A 26,302-nucleotide genomic window follows, 5' to 3' on the forward strand; every position below is an offset into this window, starting at 1 on the left:
TTCTCCCCCCCAGGCTTAGCATAGTCCCGACCTCTCAGAGCCTCAGTTCCTGTTCTGTAAAGTGGGGTTGTACTTCAGCTCCCCTGACATCACACATAAAGCCCTGGCATGATGCCTGGCACCCAGTGTTAAAAATGTTAGCTACTGAGATGAGGTGTCATGGAGGGCACTAGCCTGTGGGGTGCCACAAAGACAGGAGCTGGATAGTGTTTTCTGTTTCAGGTTTTCAGTGAATTATCCTCTTTAGGGTTGCTGAACACCTGCTAGTGTCTGGCACTCGAGGAGAATCTGGGACCCCTGTGCTCTTCTCCACTGACCTGAAGCATCAGGTCCTCTGGCTTCTGATTTCTGTTTCCAGTAGCCTGACGGTGCTGTTTATATTTGACCAATCCCACTCTCAACCTTACATGTGTTACACTAACTGCACACATGGCCAACAGGTCTCATGTTGGGTGCAGAGACCAGCAGGCCACCCCTCAGATGGGGCTATGAGTACGTGCTCAGGGCAGAGAGGAGATCACTGAGGTCATCCCATGTTTGATAGCAAAATCTCTCAGAAAGCACTTGCAAGATCTCCGTTGAACAAACACTTACGGGACTTGTCATTTAAAATGTGTCCCCCAGTTCCTTGACATCCCTTCCTTCAAGAAGTGGGCCTTTCCATTCCCCTGAGAATGGGCTTAGTTACTCACTTGTAATGAACACATTAAGGTGGAAATGACCATGTGTCCTGTCTAAGATGGGGTCATAAAGACACTGGCTTCTGCCTGGCTCTCTCAGAGACCACGTGCTCTGGGGGAAGCCAGCCGCCATGTTGTGAGGACATTCAAGCAGCCTGTGGAGAGGTCTACGTGGGGAGGAACTGAGGCCTCCCACCCACAGCTGGGTGGGGAGCCACCTTGGAAGCGGCTCTTCCAGCCCCAGTTGAGCCTTTAGATGAGACTGCTGCCCCTGTTGACATTCCAGCTCTAACCACTTGAGAGGCCCTGAGCCAGAACCACCCAACTGAGTCACTCCTGGACTCCTGACCCTAGAAACTGTGTAAGATAAGAAATGTTTGTTGTTTTAAGCTGCTAAGTTTTAGGGTAATTTTTTTTTTCCCTGAGGAAAATTTGCCCTGAGCTAACATCTGTTGCCAATCTTCCTCTTTTTGTATGTGAGCTGCCCCCATAGCCTGGCCACTGACGAGTGGTGTAGGTCTGTGCCTGGGAACCAAACCCAGGCCGCCGAAGCGGAACGTGCCGAACTTAAACACTAGGTCACCAGGGCTGGCCCTTAGGGTACTTTTTTATGCAGCAATAGATAACTAATACAGGACACAAAGCAGAAAACCTCACCTTCAGGTGGGGAATATCAACATTAATGCTGCTTTACGTTTACGTAGCACTTATACCTTTCTGAACATTTTAACATCTGTCCTCATCTGATCCCCTTGATAAGACTTCAAAGAACCGGTGAGGACTATACACCACTGACACCCTCCATGCACCCCACTGATGCCCTCCATGTGCCCCAGGGCCCCTGTGGCCCCCAGCATTTCCACTACCTTATCCTTTTGATAAAATCAGACACCAAGGCTCACGTCCAAAATGGGGGCCTCAAAGCATCAGCAAGTGTCAGCTCTTCACAGTTACAAGTCAGACAAAATTTACAGCTAGGAAACGGAGGTGCAGAGAGGGCAAGAGCACAGTGGCAGAGTGGAGGCCGGGGTCAAGGTCTCAACCCAATGAAACACTTTCCTGTCACATCATGCTGCCTACCCTGACGCCTAAAAGGCACAGGCGTCCACGTTTCTTATCTGTCCTAACCCCACAGAGATGGGACTATGAATCTGTCCCCTTAGCTTGGAGGCCACAGTGCCCGGAAGCCCAGAAGGTGGCAGCAAAGACCAACCTCTCCAGATACAGCCACAGACGCAGCCACACCTACCAAGGGAGCCACCACCACTCCTGCACAGGTGCTGGGGCCTTGTCCTGGGGAGGATGAAGACGAGAGTCCAAGAGGCACCCCCACCCCAGCCACCCCAGATGACAGTGCCTCCCTCACTCACCAGCCACAGGTGATTGGCGTCTGAGACCTCGGAGGCTTCCTGCCTGTCCTCCTTCGGCCTATCCTCCTCTGTTGATCCCAGGTCACTGTGTGGGAGGGAGCTGGAGTCAGGCTGGGACTGGATGCTCACAGGGAAGGAACCTGGAGGAAGAACATGGAGGCCCTGTCAGGACAACCTGGCAGAAATTCTGGTCTGGGAGGGCTGTGCCCTGGGGACAATGGAGGCGGCCTGCCAGGCAGGAGACGGGTGGGGTGGTTTCATGGGGGTGGGGAGGTAATCAAGCAAAAGGTCAAGTAGAGAGCATGTCATGCAAGTCAGGGGCCTGTGCAGTATGGCAGGCCTGAAGGGGCCCCACATCTGAGCCCCATGCATAGCCATGGCAGCCAGCAGTGATGCAAAGCACAGACAGCACTGGCCACGTACTAAGTCCTTCCTCCTCCATTAGTCCCACATGCTGCACTTTACACCGGAGACCCAGAAGGACAGAGAGGGACGGAGGAGGAGGGGGCAGGCTCGCCTCAACCACGGGGTCTCTGAGTCTTGAGGACAGTTTGGGGGAGACGGTGAGGTATGGAACTGGCCTGGCCTGGACCTCATCACACCAGAAATTGAATCATAACTACCAAATGGGACTATCCTGAGAGTGGCCAGAAAGCAACAGGGTGACTCAAGGTGACCTTGAGGGCAGAGAAGGGTGCCTGGACATGTCTGCTGGGAAGCAGTGGGTGGGGTGACAACCCCATGTCCTGTCGGCACTTCGTGGAGCACAGCCGTTATACCAGTGGGACTAATTCTGCATGGCCAGTAGAATTGTTCTGTCCTCTGTGCTGCCCGAGAGGGAAAGGAGCAGGCTCATGAGAAATCCCAAGTGACAGGTCAGGTTCCAGAGTGGTGTGTACTGCATGACCCATCTGGTTCACTGTAGCCATGTTTCCATTGACAGAAAAAGAAGACTAGAAGAATCTGTCAATCACTCATCCATCTTTCCATCCATCTATCCATCTACCATCTGTCTATCCATCTGTCCATCCATCTATCCATCTGTCTAGCCATCCATCATCTGTCCTTCATCCATCACCCATCCATCCATCCATCTATCCATCATCCATCCGTCTACCTACCTGTCCATCCATCTGTCCATGTGTCTGTCCATCCATCATCTGTCCTTCATCCATCCATCCATCCACCCATCATCCATCCATCAAGCATCCATCCATCCATCTATCCATCATCCATCCATCTATCCATCCGTCATCCTTATTCCATCCATCATCCTTCCTCCATCCATCTATCTAGCTTTTTTCTGTATACCACTATATTAATAGTAATTATCTCTAGGTAATAGAATCATAGGAATTTTTTTAAAGTTTTTTCTTATGTTTTACAATGAATATGGATTACTAAGAAAGTTTTCAAGTTAAAAAAGTGGGATGCCTGCCTGAGGTGATGAGGTAAGGCTGGGCTTGAACTTGAACACCCTTCTTGCAGGCATGAGCTCCTGTACCCTCTGGGTGCTGCCTGCTCAGAAGATGATGGGACACAGGCCAAGGGACACGCACCCACGGGATAGAGTCAAGGGAGAAGGGGATGAGAGGCAGCACTTGCCCTGCTCCTGGATGCTTGGCCTCCAGGCATGCACGCTGCCCACGCGGGGCTGGGATGGCTCCAACCCTCCTGGGGGCTGAGTGGCTGGCTGCAGGCCAGAGGCCACTTCGCTCCGGAGCTGGACCAGGTCGTGCTCCGAGAAAGAGCGGTCCCGCTTCAGTGTCACCTCCCCACACGGAGACTCTTCCTCCTGTGGACATACCAGACCCAGCCCTGCCCTAACCACTCTGCCCACCAGTGCCTCCTGTCCATCCCTGGACTGAGACATAGGACACAGAGGGTGGTGCTGGGTCCACTGAGGCCATGGGGCCATCCTCTACTCACTGCCCAGCCCGACTGTCCTCTGGGCAGTGGAAGCCAAGTGTCTCAAAACCAAAACCTTGCCTGAGGCCTCCAGAAAGTCCTTGGGGGGACAGGTCTGGCGTCGGGTGGAGCCCACCGAGATGGCCACTGCCCCTGGTCTTCCTGGGCTCAGAGGGCAGTGAGTGCAGGACGGGGAGCCATGCCAGGACATCAACCGGGGGGCTGCTCAGCTCCTCAGCCTCAAGGTGATGAAGCACTTCCACTTCAGCCCTTTTTGTGCTGTGGGAACGGGTGGCCCAATGCCACTGTCCCAGTCACCCTTCTGAGCCACCAAGATGGGAAAGGGACCCTGAGCCCTGCCATGCCTGCTTCCAGGGCAGACCCAGCCCCAGAGCAGGAGACCACCATCAGAGGAGGGTGCTGCCCACAGCCCTGAGCAGTGGACACCCCACACAGCTGGATGCCAGCCCTAGCTTTGCTTGGCCTCTTCTCACTTCTTGCCCACCGCCCCCTCCTCCTCCTGGGTCTCTTTTTAGGAATCTGTGGGCTCTGACCTCAGACGTGTTCATCTCCTCCATCTCAGCCAAGGTGGGCGCCTTGAGCAGGACCCGGGGCCGCGAGCGCTGAGCACTGCTCCCAGCATCCGTGATGGACAGGTTGATGCAGGAAGTGGACTTGATATCCCCGGAGCAGGCGTTGAGGATGCATGGCAGAGAACCAAACCCTGGGGGAGGCAGGGAGGTGGGACAGGGCAGGACGGTAGCGGGGAGAGGGAAGGAAGTAAGGGAAGGGGGGGGGAGGAGGAGTCTCCCATGTTCACCCCAGCCACCCCAGCACTTGCCCCCAACTGGGCGCAGCCTCCGCTCCTGCTTGATTTCCTCCAGGATCTTCTCGTGCAGGGTCCTCTGCTTCTGGGGTAAGGGGCGAAGCCTTCTCTCCGAGACCTGCAAGGAGTGTGGCAGCTCCAGGTAGGAGGGGCAGTGGGGCCATGACACGGACACACTCTGGAGCTGGGGAGGAACCCTGTCTGAGGAGTCCTGGTGACCCAGCCAGGAGGTCCTGTGTGCTCCTGTGGAGTCCCTCCCAGAACCAACCTTTGGCTACCTCCCTCAGTGGAGACTCCAGGCTGCCCTTGTTGGGGAGGCCAAGAGGGGAGGAGGCGCAGAGCTGGTACCTGCTTCAGCGGAGGCCGAGAGCGGATGAAGTCGAGGATGAGTTCGTGGGCATCCTTCTTCACCCTGGGAGGGATGTCCCCATCGACCTGTGGGGGAGGATGGGGAGGCAGCCAAGGCTAAGGTCTTGCTGGGGCCAGGGCCACGGGAGGGGCTCACTCAGCCCTGAGCAAGGCCTGGTCCTCATACCAAACTCCCTCTCAGGCTGTGACTGTGGCCTTCAAAGCCTAACACTATCACCAGCTTCCCTGCATCTCAGACTCTTCATGTGGAAATGGAGGTCAAGGGCACCAGCCTCACAGCGGCATCAGAATGACATGAACTCGCACATTTAAAATTCTCAGAGCGATGCTGGCATTGAACGGTACAATCCTGCAGCCTCTGGTCCTCCAGAATCCTCCACATCCCCTCTCCCTGCCCTTGTCACACTGTGTCCCCAATGCAACCGTGAGCCATCTGCTTTATTCACGTTCGAATACCCAGCTGAGCGGCACGCAGAGCAGGGACTCCAGAGTCTCTGGTGGGAGGGAGGCTCCGGACAGGTCCTCTCCCCTCAGCTCACCATGACCTTGCGCAGCTTGTAGTTCCTAGCACGGATGTCCTGCATCAGCATCTCGAAGGGCGTGAGCTGGAACTCGGTGGGCAGGGGGTTGAACTCATGCTCCTGCACCTTCTTGAGCTTCACCCCATGGCGGAGTTCCCGCATGAGCTGGACCCACAGTCGGGCCTGGGCCCCCAGGAGATGAAAACACCCTTAGTCCCAGGCAGGGCTCCCACAGGCCCTCCAGGCACAGACCCCAGTCTGTGTCCCGGGGAGAGGGAACCCATGTCTTACCCAGTCCGTGCGCCCTAGGTTGTCAAGCTCCACCAGGGGCTTCTCTGCCTGCGGCTCATCCTCCCGAAGCTTCTGCAGCATCTGTTAGTCCAGGGAAGGTGGGAGAATGGCAGCCATGGGGATGTGGGTCCCCTACTGGTCTGTCCATCTGGGGACATTTCCATACCACACAGGCTATTATTCCACCAGCTAAAAAAGGACAAGGGGGCATTTTGGCCAAGGCTTTGGGGCTTAGAGAGAGATCAGGGGAAATCAAGCCATCAGCCTTGGAGCCACACGGGACACTTGGTGCCCCATCAGCTCTCTGGCAGCTTCTCCCTGGCAAGGGCAGGGTGAGGGCGTAACACACTCCAAGCCCCTACACAGAATCTTCTAGTTTGCAAAGAACCCACACCCTTCTCTCACCTGATCCACATGCCCCAGTGAGGCGCTGTGTCCTCCACAGACAGCAGATGCAGGCAGGGAAGCCTCGCTCTCTCTCATCTGTGAAGAGCTCCCCATTTTCCTTTAGATCTCAGCCCACAGGGCGCTTCCTCAGGAACGCCTTTCTTAGCCTCTTCGCCCAGGCCACACGCACACCCCCCTCTTAGAACACCCACAGCCACTTCTCTGCACATGATCCCAGCTGGAGTTTTATGTTTATCTGCTTCTTTGATTGCTGTCTGGACTATTGGCTCCATGAGGCCAGAACCATGTTTTGTTTCTGTTTTTTCTCATCTTAATAGTCCTGGCTCCTAGTACAGTGTGGCATATGCTAGGTTTTAAACATCGGTTGAATGAATGAATAAATGGATGGATAGATGAGTGGGTAGATGGATGGGTGGATGGATGAGTGGTGGATGGGTGGGTGGGTGGATAGATGGTGGATAGGTGGGTGGGGTAGATGGATGGGTGGATGGGTGGGTGGATGAGTGGTGGGTGCATGGGTGGACGGGTGCGTGGACGGGTGGATGGATGAGTTACACAGCAAGTCCCAGGAAACAGAGGTATGTATTTTGTGAAGTGGGGAAAAATGCCGCCATCCTGGTGAGAGCCCATGAAGGATGTCAGGGATTGTGAGGTAACTGTTCTATGCTGAGAATTTGGGAAGAAGCTGCTAGATTCACTGCCTTCGTTTCTCTGGATCTCTGTTCTCACCAACTCCCCCTCCCTGGAGAAGCATCTGCCGTTTAGCACCAGCCCCACTCCCACAATAAGACAGAACCAGTTAGCCTGGCTTTTGCCCCAAGCCACTTGCCAAACTGCTTTGGGATGCTCTAGAAAACTCTGCCAAGTCTCTGAGCAGCACAAGGTGTGTGATTCTAAAAATAGACCTGTGTGTGACCTGGTCCCTGTGGGCAAAGTGCATGAAGGGTGGGTCTTCCATCCTTCCTGGAGTATCTATACCTGTCCCTGAGCAGGCTCTTTATGCCCAAAATGCCAGGACAGCTGTGCCCCGTTGACAGACCCTCCTCTCACCCCCTCCCACCACCAATTCCCTGAACTCCTCTTGGATCAACTGCTTGAAGCCCAGAGCTGTCTGCTCCTGCTAAAGAAAGCTTCCATTGTCTGGGTAAGGAATCGACCTCAGCAATAGAGCAGATGACTTCAGATCAAGAAAGACGACAACATTAAGACCATCCGCTAATTAGAGCATTGGAAGAACATCTCCAAGAAGACAAGGAGGAGGGGGGAAGGAACACGGATTGGCCATGGGAGACTGGGAGTGGGCCAAGGAACCCCCAACCTTGGGCTATCGACTGGGCCGCAGATGAGGGCCAAGTGGCTCAAGCAGCATCTCGGACTTGTCCTGTACTGGGTCCCAGGCCCCATCAGTCAGAACAATCCTGAGAGCCTGCTCAGGCCCAGAGGGTCAGGGAAGCCAGTCGGGAGAATCAGGAACCAGACAGTTAATTCCAAAAATACTCTCTGCCACTGAAGCAAGAGAGAGTGGAACAAATTCCCCGAGCTCTCCAAAGCCTCCATTTTCTTATCTGTGAAATGCTAACGTGAGACAGGGGTCTCTGTGCGCCAAGACCCGTTTCAAGGAAACACCTTAGTTCCCTCCAAGGGAGAGGCTAGAAGAGTTGAGAGGAAGACTGTCAGCTCCTGACTCTGGGACCAAAAGAGGCAGGACAGCCCTGGGGGAGAAGGCCAGCTCGGGAGCCAGGTTAGACCCCAGCTGTGCCCTGTACTAGTTCTGTGACTTGGGGTAGAGCCTGCATTGGCTCATCTGTAAAATGGGTGATACCCACAGGGAGGGTCTGTCTTCTTGGAGATGGGTGGTGGAAAGCACTGTCGGACTGTCACAGGCAGGGCAAACACCTGGGCAAGTGTTCTCTCCCTCAGCTGCCCACCTCCCCAAAGCTCCAAGCACACAGCACTGTGCTTGGTCCTGAGCTGCAGGAACGGGCTGCCTTTAGCATTCTGTTTTCAGAAGGAACCAGCACCTAGAGGGGTGAGCCAGGAGGCAGAAGGCATAGCCCCCTTTGCAGATGATAACATGGGGTCAGGGAGGTCAATAACTTAGAGGCAAGAGGAGCGATGTCATGGGGCCAATAGGCTGGCAGCCAGGTACTTAAGGCCTCTGAGCCTCGATGCCCTGTGCAAACCTGGATAAGAAGGTGTGAGGGTTAAATTAAAACCTATAAAGTGTTTAGGACAGTGACTGCCCAGAGCACAGACAGTAAACTATGGCTATTCCAAGTCCTGCCCTGAGAATGTCCACTCCCTGCTGGACCAACCCACGAAAGGGAACAGACCGGCCACGCCCTGCCACCCAACTGCGCCCGACCCTGCACACAAAGGCACCTCATTGGCCTCTCCTCTTCCTCCTGCAACCCCTCCCACTTGCTCACCACCTGGGCACCCAGCCCCCTCTTGCCCCTTTTCCCCTCCCCACCCCCTACCCCTTGCCTCCTTGGCCTCCTGGAAGCACCCCATGGCCTCCTGCCCCCCACATTCTTGGCCCCTCCCGCCTGCATCCACCGCACCCCTCCTTGGCACACCCTTTCTCTGCTCACCTCCTTGGCCTCCCGGACCCTTGTGAGGAAGGCCCGCAGCTCCAGTGTCTCCACAAAGAGTGCGCGGCACACGGCCTGGTAGTGGGCTTGTGCACCCCGGGGGTTGGTCAGACGTGCGGCGCACAGCCGCATGGCCTGGGCGAAGGTGCGCACGGCGCGGGGCCCACCCTCGGCCTCCTCCTCCTCCTCGGGGCCCCCATAGCCCTCGTCTGCCGCCCCGCAGCCGCCATCGTCGCTGTCATTGTTGGCCATGAGGTCGATGAGCCGCTCCAGCTGCGGGCTGAGCTCGCGCTCCTCGCTCTCGTCCAGCCCCCAGTCCAGCGCGCGGTAGATGGCAAAGCCCAACGACTGCACCATCTGCAGGACAGGGTTCCAGACAGTCACCAGGGGCTGGGCACCCACGAAGCAGGGGGCTCGGGAGAGGGCAGCGGGCCGGGCCTGAATTACAGGCTTCTAACAGTGAAATGGAAATAGCCAGCTGTCCGTGCAGAGGAATATACCATGGGACAACCAAACGTGGCACAGAGTGAACAGGATGCTCCCCAAATAGCACAGCCACTGTGGAAAACAGTCTGGCAAGTTCTCATAATCAAACATGCAGCTCCCCTCCCAGGTATTTAGCTAAGAGAAAGGAAGAACCTGCATCCCTCCAGCAAGACTTGTACTGGAATGCCCATAGTGCCCACACCTGGACTGTCCAAATGTCTTCAGCTGGTGGATGATAAACGGGGCCCATCTTTACAGAGGAGCACCAGGCAGCAGTACAAGGGATCAAGCCACACGGATGCGTCTCTCACACACTAAACTCGGAGTGACAGAAGCCAGACAGTCTCGATGCTACATGGTTCTGTTTATATGAAACTCTAGGTGACCCAAATCTAATCTATGGTCACAAAAAGCAGGTCAGTGGTTCCAAGCCAGGGGTGGGGGAGGGATTGGAAAGGGCACAGGAACTTTTGGGGTGATGGAAAGGTCTATATTCTTTTTTTTTTCTTTTTTGTGAGGAAGATCATGCCTGAGCTAACATCCATGCTAATCTTCCTCTTTTTGCTGAGGAAGACCAGCTCTGAGCTAACATCTATTGCCAATCCTCCTCCTTTTTCCCCCCAAAGCCCCAGTAGATAGTTGTATGTCATAGCTGCACATCCTTCTAGTTGCTGTATGTGGGACGCAGCCTCAGCATGGCCGGAGCAGCGGTGTGTCAGTGCGCGCCCGGGATCTGAACCCGGGCCGCCAGTAGCGGAGCGCGTGCACTTAACCGCTAAGCCACGGGGCCGGCCCAAAAGGTCTATATTCTTGATGATGGTGATACATTTGTTAGAACTCATCGAACTCATTGAATGTAAAGTATACCCCAATAAATTTGATTTAAAAAGACAGACAACCTAATTAAATATTAGCTTTTAATGTAATATAACAGTATACTTTAAATCAGAGGAGAAAGACTAGCTTATTCAATAAACGGGGCTAGAATAATTGCTTAACTATACACAATAAAGTTTGACACTTGAACTTACAAAAAATGACATCCCCTCGCTTATATGTCTTAAACTGCACGTAAATTTCAATGTATACAAATTTAACTTGAAAAAGAAAAACCCAAAAAATAATTGTACCTGAATGGGGGAGGGCAGAGGGTGGGGCTCCGCAGGAACAAGCGTCTTAACGTAACTATGGGATCCAAGCTACACGCAGGGGCCCACAATGCTATTCTGTGTGCTTTGGATATGTTTGAAATTCTCCATAGTAAGTTTTTTAAAAAGCACATTAGCACATTAAAAATCTGTGAGTCTGGAGTAGTCAGACCTCTTAACTTAGCATTTCTCAGTTTACTTGGCAGGGAACTCTATTTTCATGGATTACCATTAACATCTGGGGAACCAGTGTTGTGTGGAGGATCTTCGTCTGCTGGAATGCCACCTGCACTCTGACATTCCCTGCTCACAAGCATGCCACCCTGAGATGGTTGGATCTGCTTGGACTGGGAAGCACCGTGTCGGATGCAGCTGAACACATGGTGACGATAATATTTCCCTTTGTGATGACAACACCAGAGATACCCACGCACAAAAATGACAACAGCTCTCCTTATGGCGGGTGCTCCCTTAGCCCTTTGCCACTTCACCTTGCTGCAAGCCATGAGATAACCTCTCGACTCATAGGCAGTGGACAGAGACACAGAATATCAGGTCACTTGACTGCAGCTAGCAACTGGCCGAGCTGGACCTGGGACTGAAACCCGGGGCCAACTTGCCTTAACTAGCACTAGTTAGTTGTCTGTTTGCAAAAGTAGTTAGATAATGCATTACTAAAGCCCACTCTATAGATAACATCTCTGACTCATGGGTCACCGTGGTAACAGGTGCTTAAGTTATTTTTCAGGAACTGAGAGTCAACTCCTTGTCCAGTTCAGGCTGGCTAACACCACCGACTCATCAACTGGGCCTATGCGAATACCCAATAGGCGACCTTTTAACGTCAAGGGGCTGAAAACTCCACCCTCAGATCACGCTAGCACCAGCATTTTGTGAACCTGGTCCTATGAAGAGGCACGAAGCATGACTATGTTTGGAGGGATAACCAATTACCTCACTTCTCTTCACCTCCAATCATGTATTCCCACACTCCGCCCCCCTATCCCACAAATATCCCTAATCCCCATTTTCAGGGAGGCAGATTTGAGACTTATTCTCCTATCTCCTTGCTTGGCTGCCTCGTGAATAAACCCTCTCTCTGCTGCAAACTCATCATCTTGATGATGGGCATGCTGCGCAGGGGCACAATGAGACTGGTTCAGTAACAGGGCTTGGTCTGTTCTTGGCCTGTGTCCTAAGCCTTGTGCCATGAAGCAGATGGAGCCATGCCCTCACTAGGGCTCCTTCCACTCTCCGGTCCACCTGGCCTCAGTGGCCCCCTGCCTCTCCTCTCATTTCCTGCATTCCCACCACCTAGAGCCCAGGGAAACCAGCCTGAGCAGAGCCAGCAGCAGCAAGGGACGGGGTGAAGAACAGGCCTTCTCTGTCCTTTGGAAACACCTTAAAAAACACCAAGAGCCTGCAGCGTACCTGGAAGGGTCAGCCCAGGCTCAGGGGACCAGTGGGAAGAGCAAGGCTCCAATGGGAGCAAAGCTCCAGCCTAAAGTCAACACAACCTCAGCGCATCCTTGGAGGCTGTCTTATCTCTGCTTTAGACAGGCGAGGGTCGCAGATCCAGCTCCGAGTCACACCCTAGACTCATGAGTCAGAGGGTATCAGGCCAAGGCCTAAAGGTTGGTCACACCTGACAGGTGACCACAGGACCCTAGCCAGGGCTAGGTGTAGTTCCCTGGGGCAGTGGGCTCTCTAGAGAGTGCCCCAGTGCCCCTCAGGACTACTGGGCTGGCAAGAGCCACAACTCACACAAATTTCCATCAGTTGTTTTTTGGACCAGAGGTAGGTGCCAGGAAGGAGATGATGGTGGAAGTGAAATTCACACCCACTCTGGCTCTGCCCCAAAGCCCCTGCTGACCCTACTGGTGGCTCTGACCTGGTCTCTCCAATGGAGACCCCTCTAGTGCACGGGCGGTACAGACAGACGGGCAAAGTAGGACAGCTCCCCCAGTTCCCATGCAGTGCAGGGCAGCATTCCAATCATGCCGCTCCCTCCTTCTGGTCACCGGCCTAAGCTAGCACCACAAGAGTGAAAGGGTTAACTCCAATTCCAGCCTCTTATCTGATACCTGCTCCATTAAAGGCTTCTCTGTGCCCCAGCCCAAGACATTGGAAACTTCCCCTGGAAGACAAAGAGTGCTTGCTTTCCCATAAGGCAAAATCTGGGCAGCCAGCCAGTCTCAGAACCTCCAGCCCTGCCTATCCACAGACTAGGGAACCCAACAGCCCGCAGGCATGGCGGGCCAGCCTGGGGGACCAGCCCAAGGAACTGAAGGGGCTCCAGAGAGCAGGAACTGAAGCTGCAGGCCAGCGTCACCTAGGTGCCAAGCCCCACTTCCCAGGGCAGGGCTATCGGGTTAATTTATGGGCCTCTGGGCAGAAGGTCCAGACTGGACCCCCAATACAAAGTTCCTTGTAAATATTTTCAAAATTGATAATGACAGGGCTCCTTTGGAGGAGTAGGTGGTGAATGCACGTCTCCTGGGGGCACCCGGTAGCGCTGCCTAAGAGCCAGGGGAACGTCCCTGGGCTTCGGATAAATAAATTATCCAGAATGTGGTGCAGTGAAAGCAATGAAGATGAGTCCTGAAAACACATTATTGTTTTTTCCCCACTCAAATTCCAGAAAGCTATATATCGCACCATCCTGCGTCCACAGAGCTCGCAGCCATCCCAAGCAGTGTGCTGCTTAAACAGCAGAGCATCCGCCCCAGACAGGAGGGGCATCTCATCACTGATGTGATCAACAATCGCCAGCATGTAGTGACAAGAAAAAGCAGGAAAACTTGGGAATGGTTTTATGATTGTGTTTAAATTCTCCACAACAGACCATACAGCCTCTTTGGGCCTATGCCCACCCTCGTTGGTATAACACTGGGTTTAATATATAAATATGTCCTTGCATAAAACCATTTTCAAAGGCAGTGGAATGATAAACATCAAATTCAGGACAAATTACCTGGGGGCAGGCAGCTGGGGCAGAGAGACACAGCAAGAAGACCTATTGGGGAGGCCTGAGCTCTGGGTGGGGTGAGGGTCCTGGGCATTGGTTATTGGGCTGGTTTTCCTGTTTGCCTCCCAGACCCACACCCTGCCCGACACTCTACCCCTCCAAAGGAGACCACTCTTTGCAGACAACATCACCTTTGCTCCCTTCCTCTGGTCAGTGGGAGGCACCACCAGGAGCTTGCGGGTGGAAGGAGAGAGGGAGGTTGGGTATCTTCTCTTCCCCTCCCCTCCAGGCCCACTGAGGCTCACAGGGGTCCATACCAGCCTGGTGGGCCCTCTCTCCCCACCTGCCTGCCCACTGGGAATAATCTCTTCATCAAGCCCCTTAGATTAAGTCCTTTGAGCATTTTATCTGTATCCCGCCTCACAGAAACAACTGTATATATGCTTTCTAAGCTTTACTATGTATCAGATAAAATTTTTCTTAAAAGTACCTGGGCTTCTGAGCTGGCGGGTGAAACCACCATCGTTGTGGGCTCTGCAAGAGGAGAGAGCAGGAGGTCAAGACATTGCCTTGGGATCCCAGGACCTGCGCAACAGGGTGCCCACCCACCTTCCCCCCAGGAACATACAGCGCATCCCCTGGTCTCCATCAGAAAACCAGAAAGCTTACAACAGGCTGAGCCACCAGTCATTTGGACCGACGCCTACAAGACCCAGCTCTGGACTGGATGCCCAGGTGCAGGGGCCAGGAGAGCCCCTGCCCACAGAGGGCTGATGGTCAGCTGGTGAAGACAGGCCCCCGGTTCGTCCCACGTAGCAGTCACCCCCAGGTGACCACTCAGAGGGTAGCAGCCAAGAGGGCCATCAGCCAGTCCCGCCCCCTGGGGAAGCACGGTTGGAGGCAAGAGTGAAGAGGAGGCGTGAGGTGGAAGAAGGGGCTCGGTCAGGTCTACAGGAAAGACCTCATGGTCTGAAGCTCATGGTGAGGCCATGCCTCCGAATCACAGCAGTCAGATGGGAAACCCAGGCTCACGGGAGACTACAGACTCTGCTCTGGAATCCCCAACAGCTGAGCTGGATAAGTGAGCATCTGGCCACCACCTCTGGATTTGGGGATTTCCCCCCAGAGAGAATCAGAGTCCCCCGTTGAAGCCCAGGTCCTAAATTGGGCTCTATGTATTTTATCATGTTTATCATTAAACGTGGCACTGAGTTAGCATGTTCACAAGTACTCACTCATGTAACCCATATACAACCTGGGGGGAAATGGTTCTGGTACCTATTTCACAGAGGAGGAAACAGAGGCCCAGAGGGGTGACCTCGTTTGCCCCACCATGTCAGAGCTAGTAAGTGGTGGTGCTGGGTGAGGCCAGGGCGGGGAACCCCAAAATCTGTGCTCCGGCCACTCCACAGCTGCCCTCTGGGACCTCCCAAGATGCCAGGCTGGATAACAGGCAAAACCCACCCCTTCTCCAAGCTTCCTTGAATTAAGAATGCAGGTAGAAGTGTCTCGGGATATGAACTCCAGCTGCCTTAAATTCTTTCTGGAATGATGTGGGGTATGAAAAAACATAAACCACGAAATTCTCTGCTAAGTGAACCTGCTAACTGCGCAAATATTTTCAAAATGCCATCAAGAGCCAGGAAGATTGCCAAAGATAAAGGGAACCTGTTTAGGGCTGAGCCATTAAAATAATGAAAACAATCCACTCTCAGCATCAGTGGAACTAATAAAAAAAAAAGTGAGCAGCAAGCAGTATACTGTGGCCTGTGTTGGGCGTTCAATAAAAGTTTATACCGTGATTGGATCAAGGCAATGGAAGGGGGAGGAAATCAGACCCAAACAAAGGAGCTTCCTGTAAGGGACCAGAGCCCTGCGTTGTCCTGATGGTCAAGAAGGGGGCGGGGGGTCAGCCAGCCCTTCAGTGCTCTTTACAAACTGAGCACAGGCCTGTTTGCAGTGCTCCAGCCAATGGAAAGATTTCTGGTTGGAATAATTTTGATGCTTTCATCCCTGGCTTAAGTAGTCCATATGTTAACAAAAGTAAGTGTTCATGAAGCTAATTGTACTTTAAGTTGCAAGGACCTGGGGAGTCTTTGGGTTTTGGTAAGTGAGCTGCCCCTCAGTGAGGTTCAGAGAGGACTGAGGCTGTGCCCGGCTCTCTGCACAGAGCTCTTTGCTACAAAACCAACCAATGACTTATTACAGCTTCAATCCACACGGCCACCTCATGGAGGTGGTTCCATGACTCTCTTACAGATGCGGAAACTGAGGCTCAGGCAGGTTGAAACATTCACCCAAGACCACATAGCAAATAAATGTTGGAGCTGGGCCCCACCAAGCACTGCCAGACCCTACAGTCACCACCTCACCCACCACCTGGAACACCCAGGTGTAACACCTGGAGCCACCATGACTTTGTTACCTACGTAGTCACATAGCATTGAGCAAACGACCTTTTCTTATTCAACAAATTCTCTCGAGGAGAGAGCAGAGAGACCCAGACAGAAGCAAACAGAGACAGCTGGGCCTGATAGGTCCTCACTAGGTCTGCCGATGCCCGGTTGAGGTGGCAGCCAGAACCACAGCGTCACCCCCACTTCTCTCTCCCTGCAGGGAAGTACATCCCCGCCAAGATGTACTAGAAAAGGAAAGCCACTCCCCATCCTTTTTTTGTTTTTTTGTTTTTTTTTTTTGTGAGGAAGATTGGCCCTGAGCTACCATCTGTTACCAATCTTCCTGCTTTTTTTCCTTTTTTCTCCCCGAAGCCCCAGGAGATAGTTGTATATCATAGTTGTACATCCTTCTAGTTGCTCTATGTGGGAGGCCGCCTCAGCATGGCTTGATGAGCAGTGTGTAGGTCCTTGTCCAGGATCCAAACCAGGGAACCCCAGGCCACTGAAGCGGAAAGTGCAAACTTAACCACTATGCCACCAGGCCAGCCCCTCCCGTTTTTTTTGTATAAAATAACAAATGATGGGCCGGCCCCGTGGCTTAGCGGTTAAGTGCGCGCGCTCCGCTGCTGGCGGCCCGGGTTCGGATCCCGGGCGTGCACCGACGCACCGCTTCTCCGGCCATGCTGAGGCCGCGTCCCACATACAGCAACTAGAAGGATGTGCAGCTATGACGTACAACAATCTACTGGGGCTTTGGAGGGAAAAAAATAAATAAATAAAATCTTTAAAAAAAAAAAATAACAAATGAGGAAAAATCAAGAAGTTAGGGAGTTTTCTTTGAAATGACCCTGTGTCACGGTAGTAAAAGATGAAAGATTTTATTTGGAGGAGAGAAGTCTGTGGGGACTTGGCAGCCTGGAGTCCCCCAGCAGCTTCAAGAGGAAGTGCTCCCACCTGCCCAGCAGGTGGGTGGTGGGAGGAGGGTTACCTGGCAGCCTCAGTCCCTGGCTGTCTAGGGGTAGGGTGGGAATGAGGAGCATCGTTGAGGCCAGATTCCTACCCACCTATGGTTATGACTTGGGGTCTTGCCTCTCTGACCTCATTTCTTCACCTGCAGACAGAGACGACACCTACCCAACCTAACTCACTCCCAGAGCGTGAAGCCCGCAAGGATGCAGAGAGCAGGGTCACTGGATGATGATAACAGCAGAGGGACCACCAGAGCCTCCTGGTCAGGCTGGCCCGAGGGCATCCTGCTCGACTCTCTTTAGGCTCGGAGTCAGGACGGAATGACCGTGGAGGAGCCCATGATTCCTCTCTTCAATCCCTCAGAAGGAGACCTCTGCCCTCTGGGGGAGGCCAGCCACAGCATCGGCTACACCAGGCTCCCCCAGGCTGGACTCCCAGGGTTCTTAAATATTGACAGTGAGCGAGGACCACAAGGTGCATAGTCCATCTCTCCAGCCCGGAAGGTTCCTGCCTTTCCCCGTCTCAGGCTCAGAGCTCTCCGGAGCACCCCTGCTGTCAGACAGCAGGGGGCAGGCCAAGGCCCCACTCAGTGCTGGTGGGCAATGGCCACAACCCCAAGGCAGGCACCTGGAAACCTCTCTCAAAACTAGACCCCCGCTTGCCTCCTAACTGAGCAGGTCTGCTTAGAAGGCATGCTCAGGTGGCTCAGCACCGTCAAGACCACTCACTGTCGGCGTCCTTCCTAACAGTGCAACACTGGAAACACATAATGTCCCCTGAAGACATGAGGAAACACCCACACAATGGGCACTGGACGGCCAGTAAGAAGAAGGCATCCTTTTCATAATGAGACGATCTGAGCCCCTGTTAAGGGAAATGGCAGAGGGCAGCACCCATGTGTAGAACCGGCTACACTCCCCCACACACCGGTGTACACACGAAACACATGCACTAGGCTTCCACTACCGTGAGGAAGCTAGCAGGAGACTCTCCAGCCACACTCCCTCCGCACTTTCTGAATCTGGAGCACGTGATGTGCTGTGGAGTCAAGAGATGAATTTGTGTGCATGTGTGTGAAAGCACAGCATCCATCTTGCTCACTCAATCCAGGGCAGGAGCTCGTGGTCTGGAGCAAACACAGACTTGAGAATCAGACAACCTGTGCGGCTCAGAGCAACACACCAGCTTCTCTGAGCCTCCTAGAGCCCTCTTATAAACAGGGAAATCACCTACCATACAGGTTGTTGCAAAGATTAAAGAAAAGCACACACAGTGTCTGGCACCTAGTAAGCTATCAATAAATGCTTGTTCCATCATCGAGAAACAAATTTTAAAACTTAAATTAAGTAATGTCCTAGACCAAGCATTGGTCTCTAGAAACGAGCTGTTGAAAGCACAGAGGCAACCTGCAGCCACAAGGGAAAAGGCCTGCTCGAAACCACAGAAGCCGTGTGTTTGCTTAGCAAACAGAGAGCTCTCTGGGTCAAAGGCATCCATGTGTTTGTGGCGTGTCCTTCCTCCATCTCACTTCCTCCACTGACCACGTCGACAGGCTGTGCTGAGAACAACCTGCTTTTCCATAAACTCACATGTCACTCACAGGGCGTGGTGTCCTCCTGCAGGCAGGAAGCCAGGACCACGGCGAATCGGATCACTGCCAGTGGAGACCCAGGTCAGGCAGTGTGTTTTGGCCAGAGAACTGCCACCCCCTAGCAATAAATCCTGTTGATCCTCTGCTTTTTCACAAAGTTCTGGGGAGGGAACTTTTTTCACACATTTCCTGCAGAACTTCCACACCCAGCCCCTGCCAGCGTGTCTTGGGGACAACCCCAGAGAGACCCCGCCAATGGTGAGCAGTGATGCATTACATTCTAACTGAGGTGTTCCTCCCCACTTGGCTAATGACAGCTCACGTAGGCCTCCTGGGTGCTTTCCAGGGACTATCACGTTCAGTCCTTGCTGTTGCCCACAATGTAGCCCAGAGACGGCGAGGAATTTACCCAAGGTCACCTGCCTGAGATTCACCCTTGGATAGCCTGGCTCTGAAACTGACATCACACCATGACTTGTCCCCCTCACTGACCATTCAAGTTACCTGAAGACGGAATGAGTATCCTGGCATTGGAGGTGTTCCAGCAAGAGCTGGGGGACCCCTTCTGAGGGTGTGGCCTCAGGAATGCACGCACACAGTAGACCAGTGGTCCCAGACTGAGTCCTGGGACAGCAGCATTAGCATCATTTGGAACTTGTCAGAAATGCAGATTCTCAGGCCCATCCCAGACCTGGGCGGAATCAGACACTTCAGGGTGGGATCCAGTGACCTGTGGATCTATCTTTAAGTGATGCTGATCCCGTGTCTGCTGATGCTGCTAAGGTGGAATCCTGGTGGTAGGAACAGTGTCCATTCCATCCATGATTTTCCCCTCCACGGTCGGCAGAATCATGGCTCCCACCTGTCCATGCTCCAATCCCCAGGACCTGTGGACCCACTGTGTTACACTGCAAGTGGAACTTGGGGTGGCAGATAGAGTAAGGTTGCTAATCAGCTGACCATAATGCAAAGAGATTATCCTGGATTTCTGACCTCTCCGATGGTAGGAGAATAAATTTATGGTTTTAAGTAGTAAGTTTGTGCAATTTGTCACTGTAGCCAAAGGAAACTCTTACATCTGCCTTCAAACTGTTCCACCCTCTCTCACTCTCAAATCGCTAGGGAGAAGCTACATAGCAAATGCCCTTGAGTGGACACAGATGTGCTTGACACTGACCAAACAGGATTCCAAGCGGAGCTGAAGACAGTGACAGGCACCTCCTCCAGGTGCCCTGGACTCAGCACGTGCTGATTTGCCTGATTACCAGGATGCCATTTCCAGGCAGCCTTCCTCCTTGACTGGGGCCTTACTAGAGGCCAAATTCCCTCTGAGGAGTCTAACAGTATTAGAGCGAAACCCTAGCGTTTTCCTGTGGCCAATACTCACTGGCAAATTTGCTTAAATGGCCACAACCCAGGACTGGAACGACCAGTGTGCACTGCTCCCTTTGCGGGAGCCACTCAAATAACCCCAGCCCCCAGCTCACCCACTGGTGCTTAACTGAAAGGCACAGTCGATTCGGTCACAGGGGACAGAGAACCCATCTTCCTAAAGACCTGGGCTAGGGAGTGGGGAAGATGTTGGCAGAGAAGGTGGGGCTGTAACCCCATGAGCCACAGAGACCCCTTCTTAAGAGTTGAAGCCTGTCCGAAAAACACAGGGCAGAATTTGCAAACAGCCCGTGGGCTGGTGGGCCACGTGAACAGCCACACAGGCTAAGCTTATCCTGGTCATCTGTGATGGCCAACCCCAGGCACGGGCAGTTTCACAGATGACTCCACAGAGAACATGGTTTGTCAAGTGACTGCCTTCCTGTGAGGTAATCCTCTCTCAGAGGTGAGACTAAATGAGGAATGCCACCTGCAGATACACCCAGCTCACACAGTCACACCCAGACAGCTGCCCTTCCCAGTGCCCACACTGGCCAGGCCCCTCGCCACACCTTCAGCCCTCACGCCCTGTTTCCGGGAGGGGAGTGCTCGCTGTTCTCTGGGATGGAGGACGTTTTACATCATCGAGAAATGTGCACGGAAGCAAGCGCGCAGGACCCTCAGTCGGGTGTACTTTGTAGTCCCTCCCCCTCCAGGGGCTGCAACCTGCAATTCTGGTCAGGGCTCATTCCCATGAACCTGAAGGTGCTGCTTCCTAAGCTGGGTCAGGGTGAGGTGCACATAGGAGCAGGATGAGGATACCTTCGCTGCCACCCCAGCAGCCAGTGCTTCCCCATGCCAGGCATGTCCCACGGCTTCACAGACATTAACACAACCCCTGAGGTAGCTGCTACTGTCCCTCCCATTTCACAGAGAATGGAACTGAGGCCCCAGAGGCGAAAGTACCTTCCCAAGGCCAGGCAGAGAGTGGGGAGCAGGGCTTGAGCCAGCTGAGTCCACCCCCTGGTGACCGGATGGCTGCTTTACCCTTGTGACCCTCAGTTTTCTCTCTGTATGATGGGGATCGTCACAGTGCCTCTGTCATCGGAGGCGTGAACAAGAGTGGCCCAAGGCCACGCAGCTCCTCTCCCACAAGCACCCTGTGAGTGGTGGCTGCCTTCACCCCGACGGTAAGGCAAAGTGCCCGCCTGTCCCTGGTGGCTTAGCTTCGTGTTCACACCACATCCTCAGAGGGTGACCCTCACAGGGCACCAAGAACCCCTGTGTGACTGGCAGCTCTGGTGGGGAGTCAGGAAGCAGGAGATGACAGCCACGTGGGAAGGACCTGCCAGAAGGAGATTCGTGGGGAGAGAAATACTCTCTCCTCTGGGAGCAGGATTTCATCTTTCCAACCAGCTCTCATTCTCCCCAGCGAGACGGGGACACCTCTGCTGGAAAGGCCACTCTGCCCTCACCACATGCTCATCGTGTGGAGAGCCATTTAGAAAAATAAAGACAAGCTACAGAGACAGTGCTTGGTCTCAGGAAACTCAGGAGGGGGCCTGCCACTGACCCGGGCTTGAGTGTCCGGAGCCCACAGGATACACAGGCTTCCAGAACACCCATGACATCCTCTAGCGACATTCCTCAGTGGCCCTGAATTCCACTTCAGCCCTGGGAGGGGACATAATGGGCCAGAAGATAAACAAATCAGCATGTACAGTGGGGACGACGGCCCCATTGACAAGCACAGTAATAGCAGCACAGAAACAACAAGAATGGTGGTGGTGGTGGTGGCCACACCCATGTGTGTGTGCGTGTGTGTGTGCGTGTCTGTGTGTGTGCGAGTCTGTGTATGCATGTCTTGCGTGTGCGTGTCTATGAGTCTGTGCATGCATGTGTCTATGTGTCTGTGCGTGCGTGTGTGCACGTGCACGTGTGCTCCCTGGGCCCAGTGTGGATGTGGGCTCCGTACTGATGTTCCCTCATTAGTCCTCACTCCTCCCCCTGCACGTGCCACCATCACCCATTTACACAGGATGAATGGGGGCACAGGTAGGACACTGCTGTGTTTCTCTAGCTACTGGGCTGGCGGCAAGGAGGTGGAAAAAGAATTCCAGGCCCCATGGAGCTCATGACACAGAGACGTCACAGTCCAACGCAGGACAGACTAGTCATCGTTCCTGTGTCTGGAACTCAGGTCTGCACAATGAGGCGAGCCAGGAAGGCCATGCATTCACGCGGCAGTGCGCTGCAATGGGGGGACCGCCCACAGGAGCTTCACACTGGAGACGTGTGCCAGTGTTTCGGGGTGCCTGGAGGGGAAGCTGGCCTCAGAACTACAGATGCAGAGGAAACAGGAGGAGGCAGGCTGGAGAGGCAGGTGTGACCTGGTGGACAGGTCACATGAGGCACCCGAGTGTGAAGAATGGGGCCTGTGGAAAGTTTTAGCATCAAAACTGACAAGAAAAAGAAAAATCAGAGAAGTAGAGCAGTGTGTAAATTAGCCCAAGTAGCATGGATAAAGTGGGAGGTAAGGCGAGAAAGACAGATGGGCTCCTTCTACCTTGGGATGGATGAGGACGGCACATCCTCTACTCCACACCCAGCCTTCTCCTGCTCAAGGGGGTTTTCTTGGTGGACAGCTGATGCCTGGAGGAAAGGATGTTTCACCAGCAGTAAGCCAGGAAGGGGGAAGCTTGCTCCACCGAGGTGACAGCCAAGTGCTGCGTTGGGGAGCAGATGTTCTCCTGGGGTGAACCGCCCTGGAGGCCATTCCAGGGTGACCTGGTCACTGACCACGTTGCATTTAAGGAATTAGTTCTGCCTCAGGGAACACTCAACACATACGTGGCATAGCACAGTGACCGCGTTTCTTGCCGCAATTTAAAAAAAAGGAATCCTTTCCCTATCAGGAGGTTTTAAGAATGGTCTCTGAAAAATAACTTGACATGTTAACACATTTTCCATTTTCCCACTTTAAAAAAAAAGTGGGGAGGGCGTCAAGCAGTTATGAAAAAGTCTTTCAGTCTAAGATCAGGAAGTTTATTCTAGTCAGTTCTCCCCCATTAGCTGGTAAAAGGGGAGACGTATTCCCACTCGGATGCTAAGATAATATTATTCATCCTCCAAGCGTGGTTTAGTTTTGTTGTTGATTTCTTTAAAGTCACTTTAAACATTTACTTAACACCTGGATTTACCAGAGCTTTGTAAGGGATGAGGAGGACTGAGGGCCCATGTGAACATTTTCCTGATCAAGGTTTACAAGCATCTCTCAGTGATTTCACTATCACTAGAGTCCTAGAGAAATGTGGGGTTAGCCACCCGGGGAGACAGCTGGTCTACAGTTTCAGCTGATTCACAAAAGCTCACCACGGACAGAAAAGCAAGTTCAGCATAATCTATTTTTCTTAATCTTTAAGGGGGCATCAGGTCATAAACCTCATCCACTTTTACAAGACGTTTATGAACAGAAACTGAAGATCATATTGAATGGAAAATGAAATTGGGCTCCTTGATGTCATGGGCTGCCACCTCCCCATAAAGATCAACGTCAAATGGCTACACGTGAGCTGTGAACCCAGCCTGGCTTTCCATCGAGTGGTCAGCATGGAGGCAGCAGGAAGTGCTGCTGGGTCTGCAATGAGCAGGAAGAAGGGGCCATACAACCCTGTGGGCTGGAGAGGTGGACAGAACCAGATGACCACTGCCCCTGAGGATAACCCTCTTGGTACATTTTGGAGGGCACCAATAAGAAACACAGTCTGACTCCCCCACAGTTAGATGCAGGGACCCCTCAGTTCTAACCAGCTGCTTATGATTGGCAGCAAACCACCTACCACCCTGTGCCTCAGTTTCCCCATCTTTAAAACCAGAGAGTCCGACCAGGCAGGCCCCTACAGTCCTGTCCCGCTCTGCGGTGCCAAGAGCCAGACCCTGGGTTATATTGTTTGTCTCTAGGGTTGATCTTTTAAGGAGGAAAATACAGCTACAGAAGAAAAGCTCCTTGTGACTATGCACACTCCAGGGCCCCATATCGTGCACAGTGCTCTCAGCCCAACCTTTGAAGACAGAGAACACAGGCGATAAGAGCATGAGTGCTGATTCCAAATCCTGCCACTTTTTGTGTGACTTTGAGCAAGCCTCAGCTTACCCCAATGTAAAATGGGACTAATACCGTTTGCGTGCCAACTCTCATTGTTTTCACCTGTCAAATATATTCGTGCCTTTCGTGCAAAATACGGCAACTTCTAAACGTCACATGGCAGAGGTGTAGAGGGAGGGGGGAGCAGGGCACAGGGATGAGAAGGAACTTGTGGAGAAATACAGTGATGGTTCCAGGGGTTCAGCTATACTCCTCCTGGTACCAAAGCTGCTGTCACTTCTGTCTAGTTTTGCCAGGGTCTTCCCCAGCCCTCCGGGAAGCCTGCCCCTGAGGCTCTCTGCAAACCCACCACTCCTAGGACTGGAGAGTCCAGCCCTCCTCCAGCACACACAACGGCCTTGGAGCCTCCCCACAGGACATCAGCTTCTGGGCTAACATCATCAAATGCTCCATACCACTACTCTGGTTCTCCAGGAAAGAAAATAACTTTTTTTTTATTTGAGGAAGATTGGCCCTGAGCTAACATCTGTTACCAATCTTCCTCCTTTTTTTCCTCCCCAAAGTCCCAGGAGATAGTTGTATGTCATAGTTATACATCCTTCTAGTTGCTCTGTGTGGGACGCCGCCTCAGCATGGCTTGATGAGCGGTGTGTAAGTGCACGCCCAGGATCTGAACCGGGGAACCCCGGGATGCAGAAACAGAATGCGTGGACTTAACCGCTATACCACTTGGCTGGCCCAGAAAATAACTTTTTTTTTAAAGAAAGAAGCTAAAAATCACGTAAACTCACAATTTTGAATAGACTTCAAATATCTTTCAAGGGCTTAATTGTTGGTTCTTGTTGATGATTAAGAGCAGAAAAACTAAGCAAGTTGTCCCCAAATTTTAAACGTCCTCCTTGCTCTCTATTAAACGCAGGAAACTGGTGGCAGTTCAACAGGGATTCCCAGCGAAGCACAGCCCTTCCTCCTCTCTCCCTCATACTCATCAGGACTTTGGCTGCCTAAGGCACAGGTCTGCAGTCACCATTGCAACAAGGATTCCACGCCACGAACCACTGGGTTGAAAAGACTACAGTCTGAGGGCTGCAGACCCACGAAGCAAAAGGAGCTAGCCCCAGGTGGGGAGAATTGGGGCTAGGAAAGGCAGAATCTAGTCTCTCCACTGAAGGTACTGCTCAGCTATCAAGCCCAAGTCCCGAGGAAAACAGGCCCAACCTCCAGCAGCCAACAGACAGCAGCAGGCCCTGATGTTAGAGTCGGGCTCCAGATCGGGGGTCCAGGACAGGAAGGGGGTATCCCAGACTGGGGAGAGGGGGCTGTCAGGTGAGAAAGAGGAGGATGGGCAGGAGCAGGACTTCCAGGTCCAGCAGAGGGAGACAAGGAGAGGAGGAGCAAGGGACGCGGTCTGGGTCCCAGCAGAGAGGTGGGTAGGTGAGGTTCCCAATCCAGAAAAGGTAGAGCGTGGATAAGGGCCTTCTGGTCTCGCAGACAGAGAAGGCTGAGGAGGGGGCCCTCTTGTCCAGCAGAGGGAGGGTGCGGAGGGCGGGTGCCAGGTGCAGCAGAGGGAGCGAGCAGAGGAGAGGTGCCGGGTCCAGCAGAGGGAGGGTACGGCGGGGCGGGGGGGGGAGGGTCGCCGGGTCCAGCAGAGGGATGGTGCGAAGGGGCGGTCGTCGGGTCCAGCAGAGGGAGGGTACGGAGGGAGGTCGCCGGGTCCAGCAGAGGGAGGATGCGGAGTGGGGGTCGCCGGGTCCAGCAGAGGGAGGGTGCGGAGGGGGGAGGCTCCCATCCCGAAGGGGAGGGGAAAGGGGGAGGACAGGAGGGGGAGGTGGGAGGAGGGGAGGGCAGAGAGGGTCGCAGTCCCTTCCCCGGGACCGACGGGCCTGGCCCCAGCCCCCGGCGCTCCCCGACGAGCCGCCCCGGACGCCCGGCCACACCCCCGCCCGCGGCCTCACCCGCGGCGCCGGGCTCCCGCCGCGCGCCCACGGAGCCGTCCCTGCGCAGGAGAATGTCCGCCGTGTCCCGGATGCGCCGCCGACCCGCCGGCGCACCCCGCAGCCCGCGGCAGCCCTGGAAGCACACGGCCCACGCCTGCTCTTCGTTGATGGGTTGCTCGTAGGCCTTCAGCACTTCCTCCAGGGACAGCTCCCACGGCTCCGGCCGCCCCGCGCCCCCCACCCGCGCCGCCGCGGCCGCCGTGCCGCTGGAGCAGCCCGCCCGGGCCATGGCCGCCCATCATCGCCGCAGGCGCGCCCCGCCCGTCTCCATAACAGCTGGGCCGGGCGGCCGACGCACCCGCCG

General features: G+C 53.9%; 1 protein-coding gene across 4 annotated transcripts in view; it reads right to left on the reverse strand.

Moving 5' to 3' along the window:
• SPIRE2 (spire type actin nucleation factor 2) overlaps window positions 1–26,242 on the reverse strand; it is a 34,513-nt gene extending 8,271 nt beyond the window's left edge. For all 4 annotated transcript variants that reach the window (XM_087419696.1, XM_087419695.1, XM_087419698.1 and 1 more), the window contains exons 1-10: window positions 25,957–26,242; window positions 14,060–14,103; window positions 8,968–9,324; window positions 5,966–6,046; window positions 5,693–5,857; window positions 5,133–5,219; window positions 4,800–4,902; window positions 4,513–4,682; window positions 3,656–3,845; window positions 2,051–2,190 (exon numbers count right to left, since the gene is read on the reverse strand). In XM_087419696.1, coding sequence (XP_087275822.1) covers window positions 2,051–2,190; window positions 3,656–3,845; window positions 4,513–4,682; window positions 4,800–4,902; window positions 5,133–5,219; window positions 5,693–5,857; window positions 5,966–6,046; window positions 8,968–9,324; window positions 14,060–14,103; window positions 25,957–26,227 — 1,608 coding nt within the window. In that variant the 5' untranslated portion in view covers window positions 26,228–26,242. The remainder of the gene's footprint in view (window positions 1–2,050; window positions 2,191–3,655; window positions 3,846–4,512; window positions 4,683–4,799; window positions 4,903–5,132; window positions 5,220–5,692; window positions 5,858–5,965; window positions 6,047–8,967; window positions 9,325–14,059; window positions 14,104–25,956) is intronic.
• Between the last annotated feature and the right edge of the window lie 60 nt (window positions 26,243–26,302).

The sequence above is a fragment of the Ceratotherium simum genome, chromosome 30, assembly GCF_057802395.1.
Source record: "Ceratotherium simum simum isolate JZ-2026a chromosome 30, ASM5780239v1, whole genome shotgun sequence".
In the NCBI taxonomy this organism is placed as follows: domain Eukaryota; kingdom Metazoa; phylum Chordata; class Mammalia; order Perissodactyla; family Rhinocerotidae; genus Ceratotherium; species Ceratotherium simum.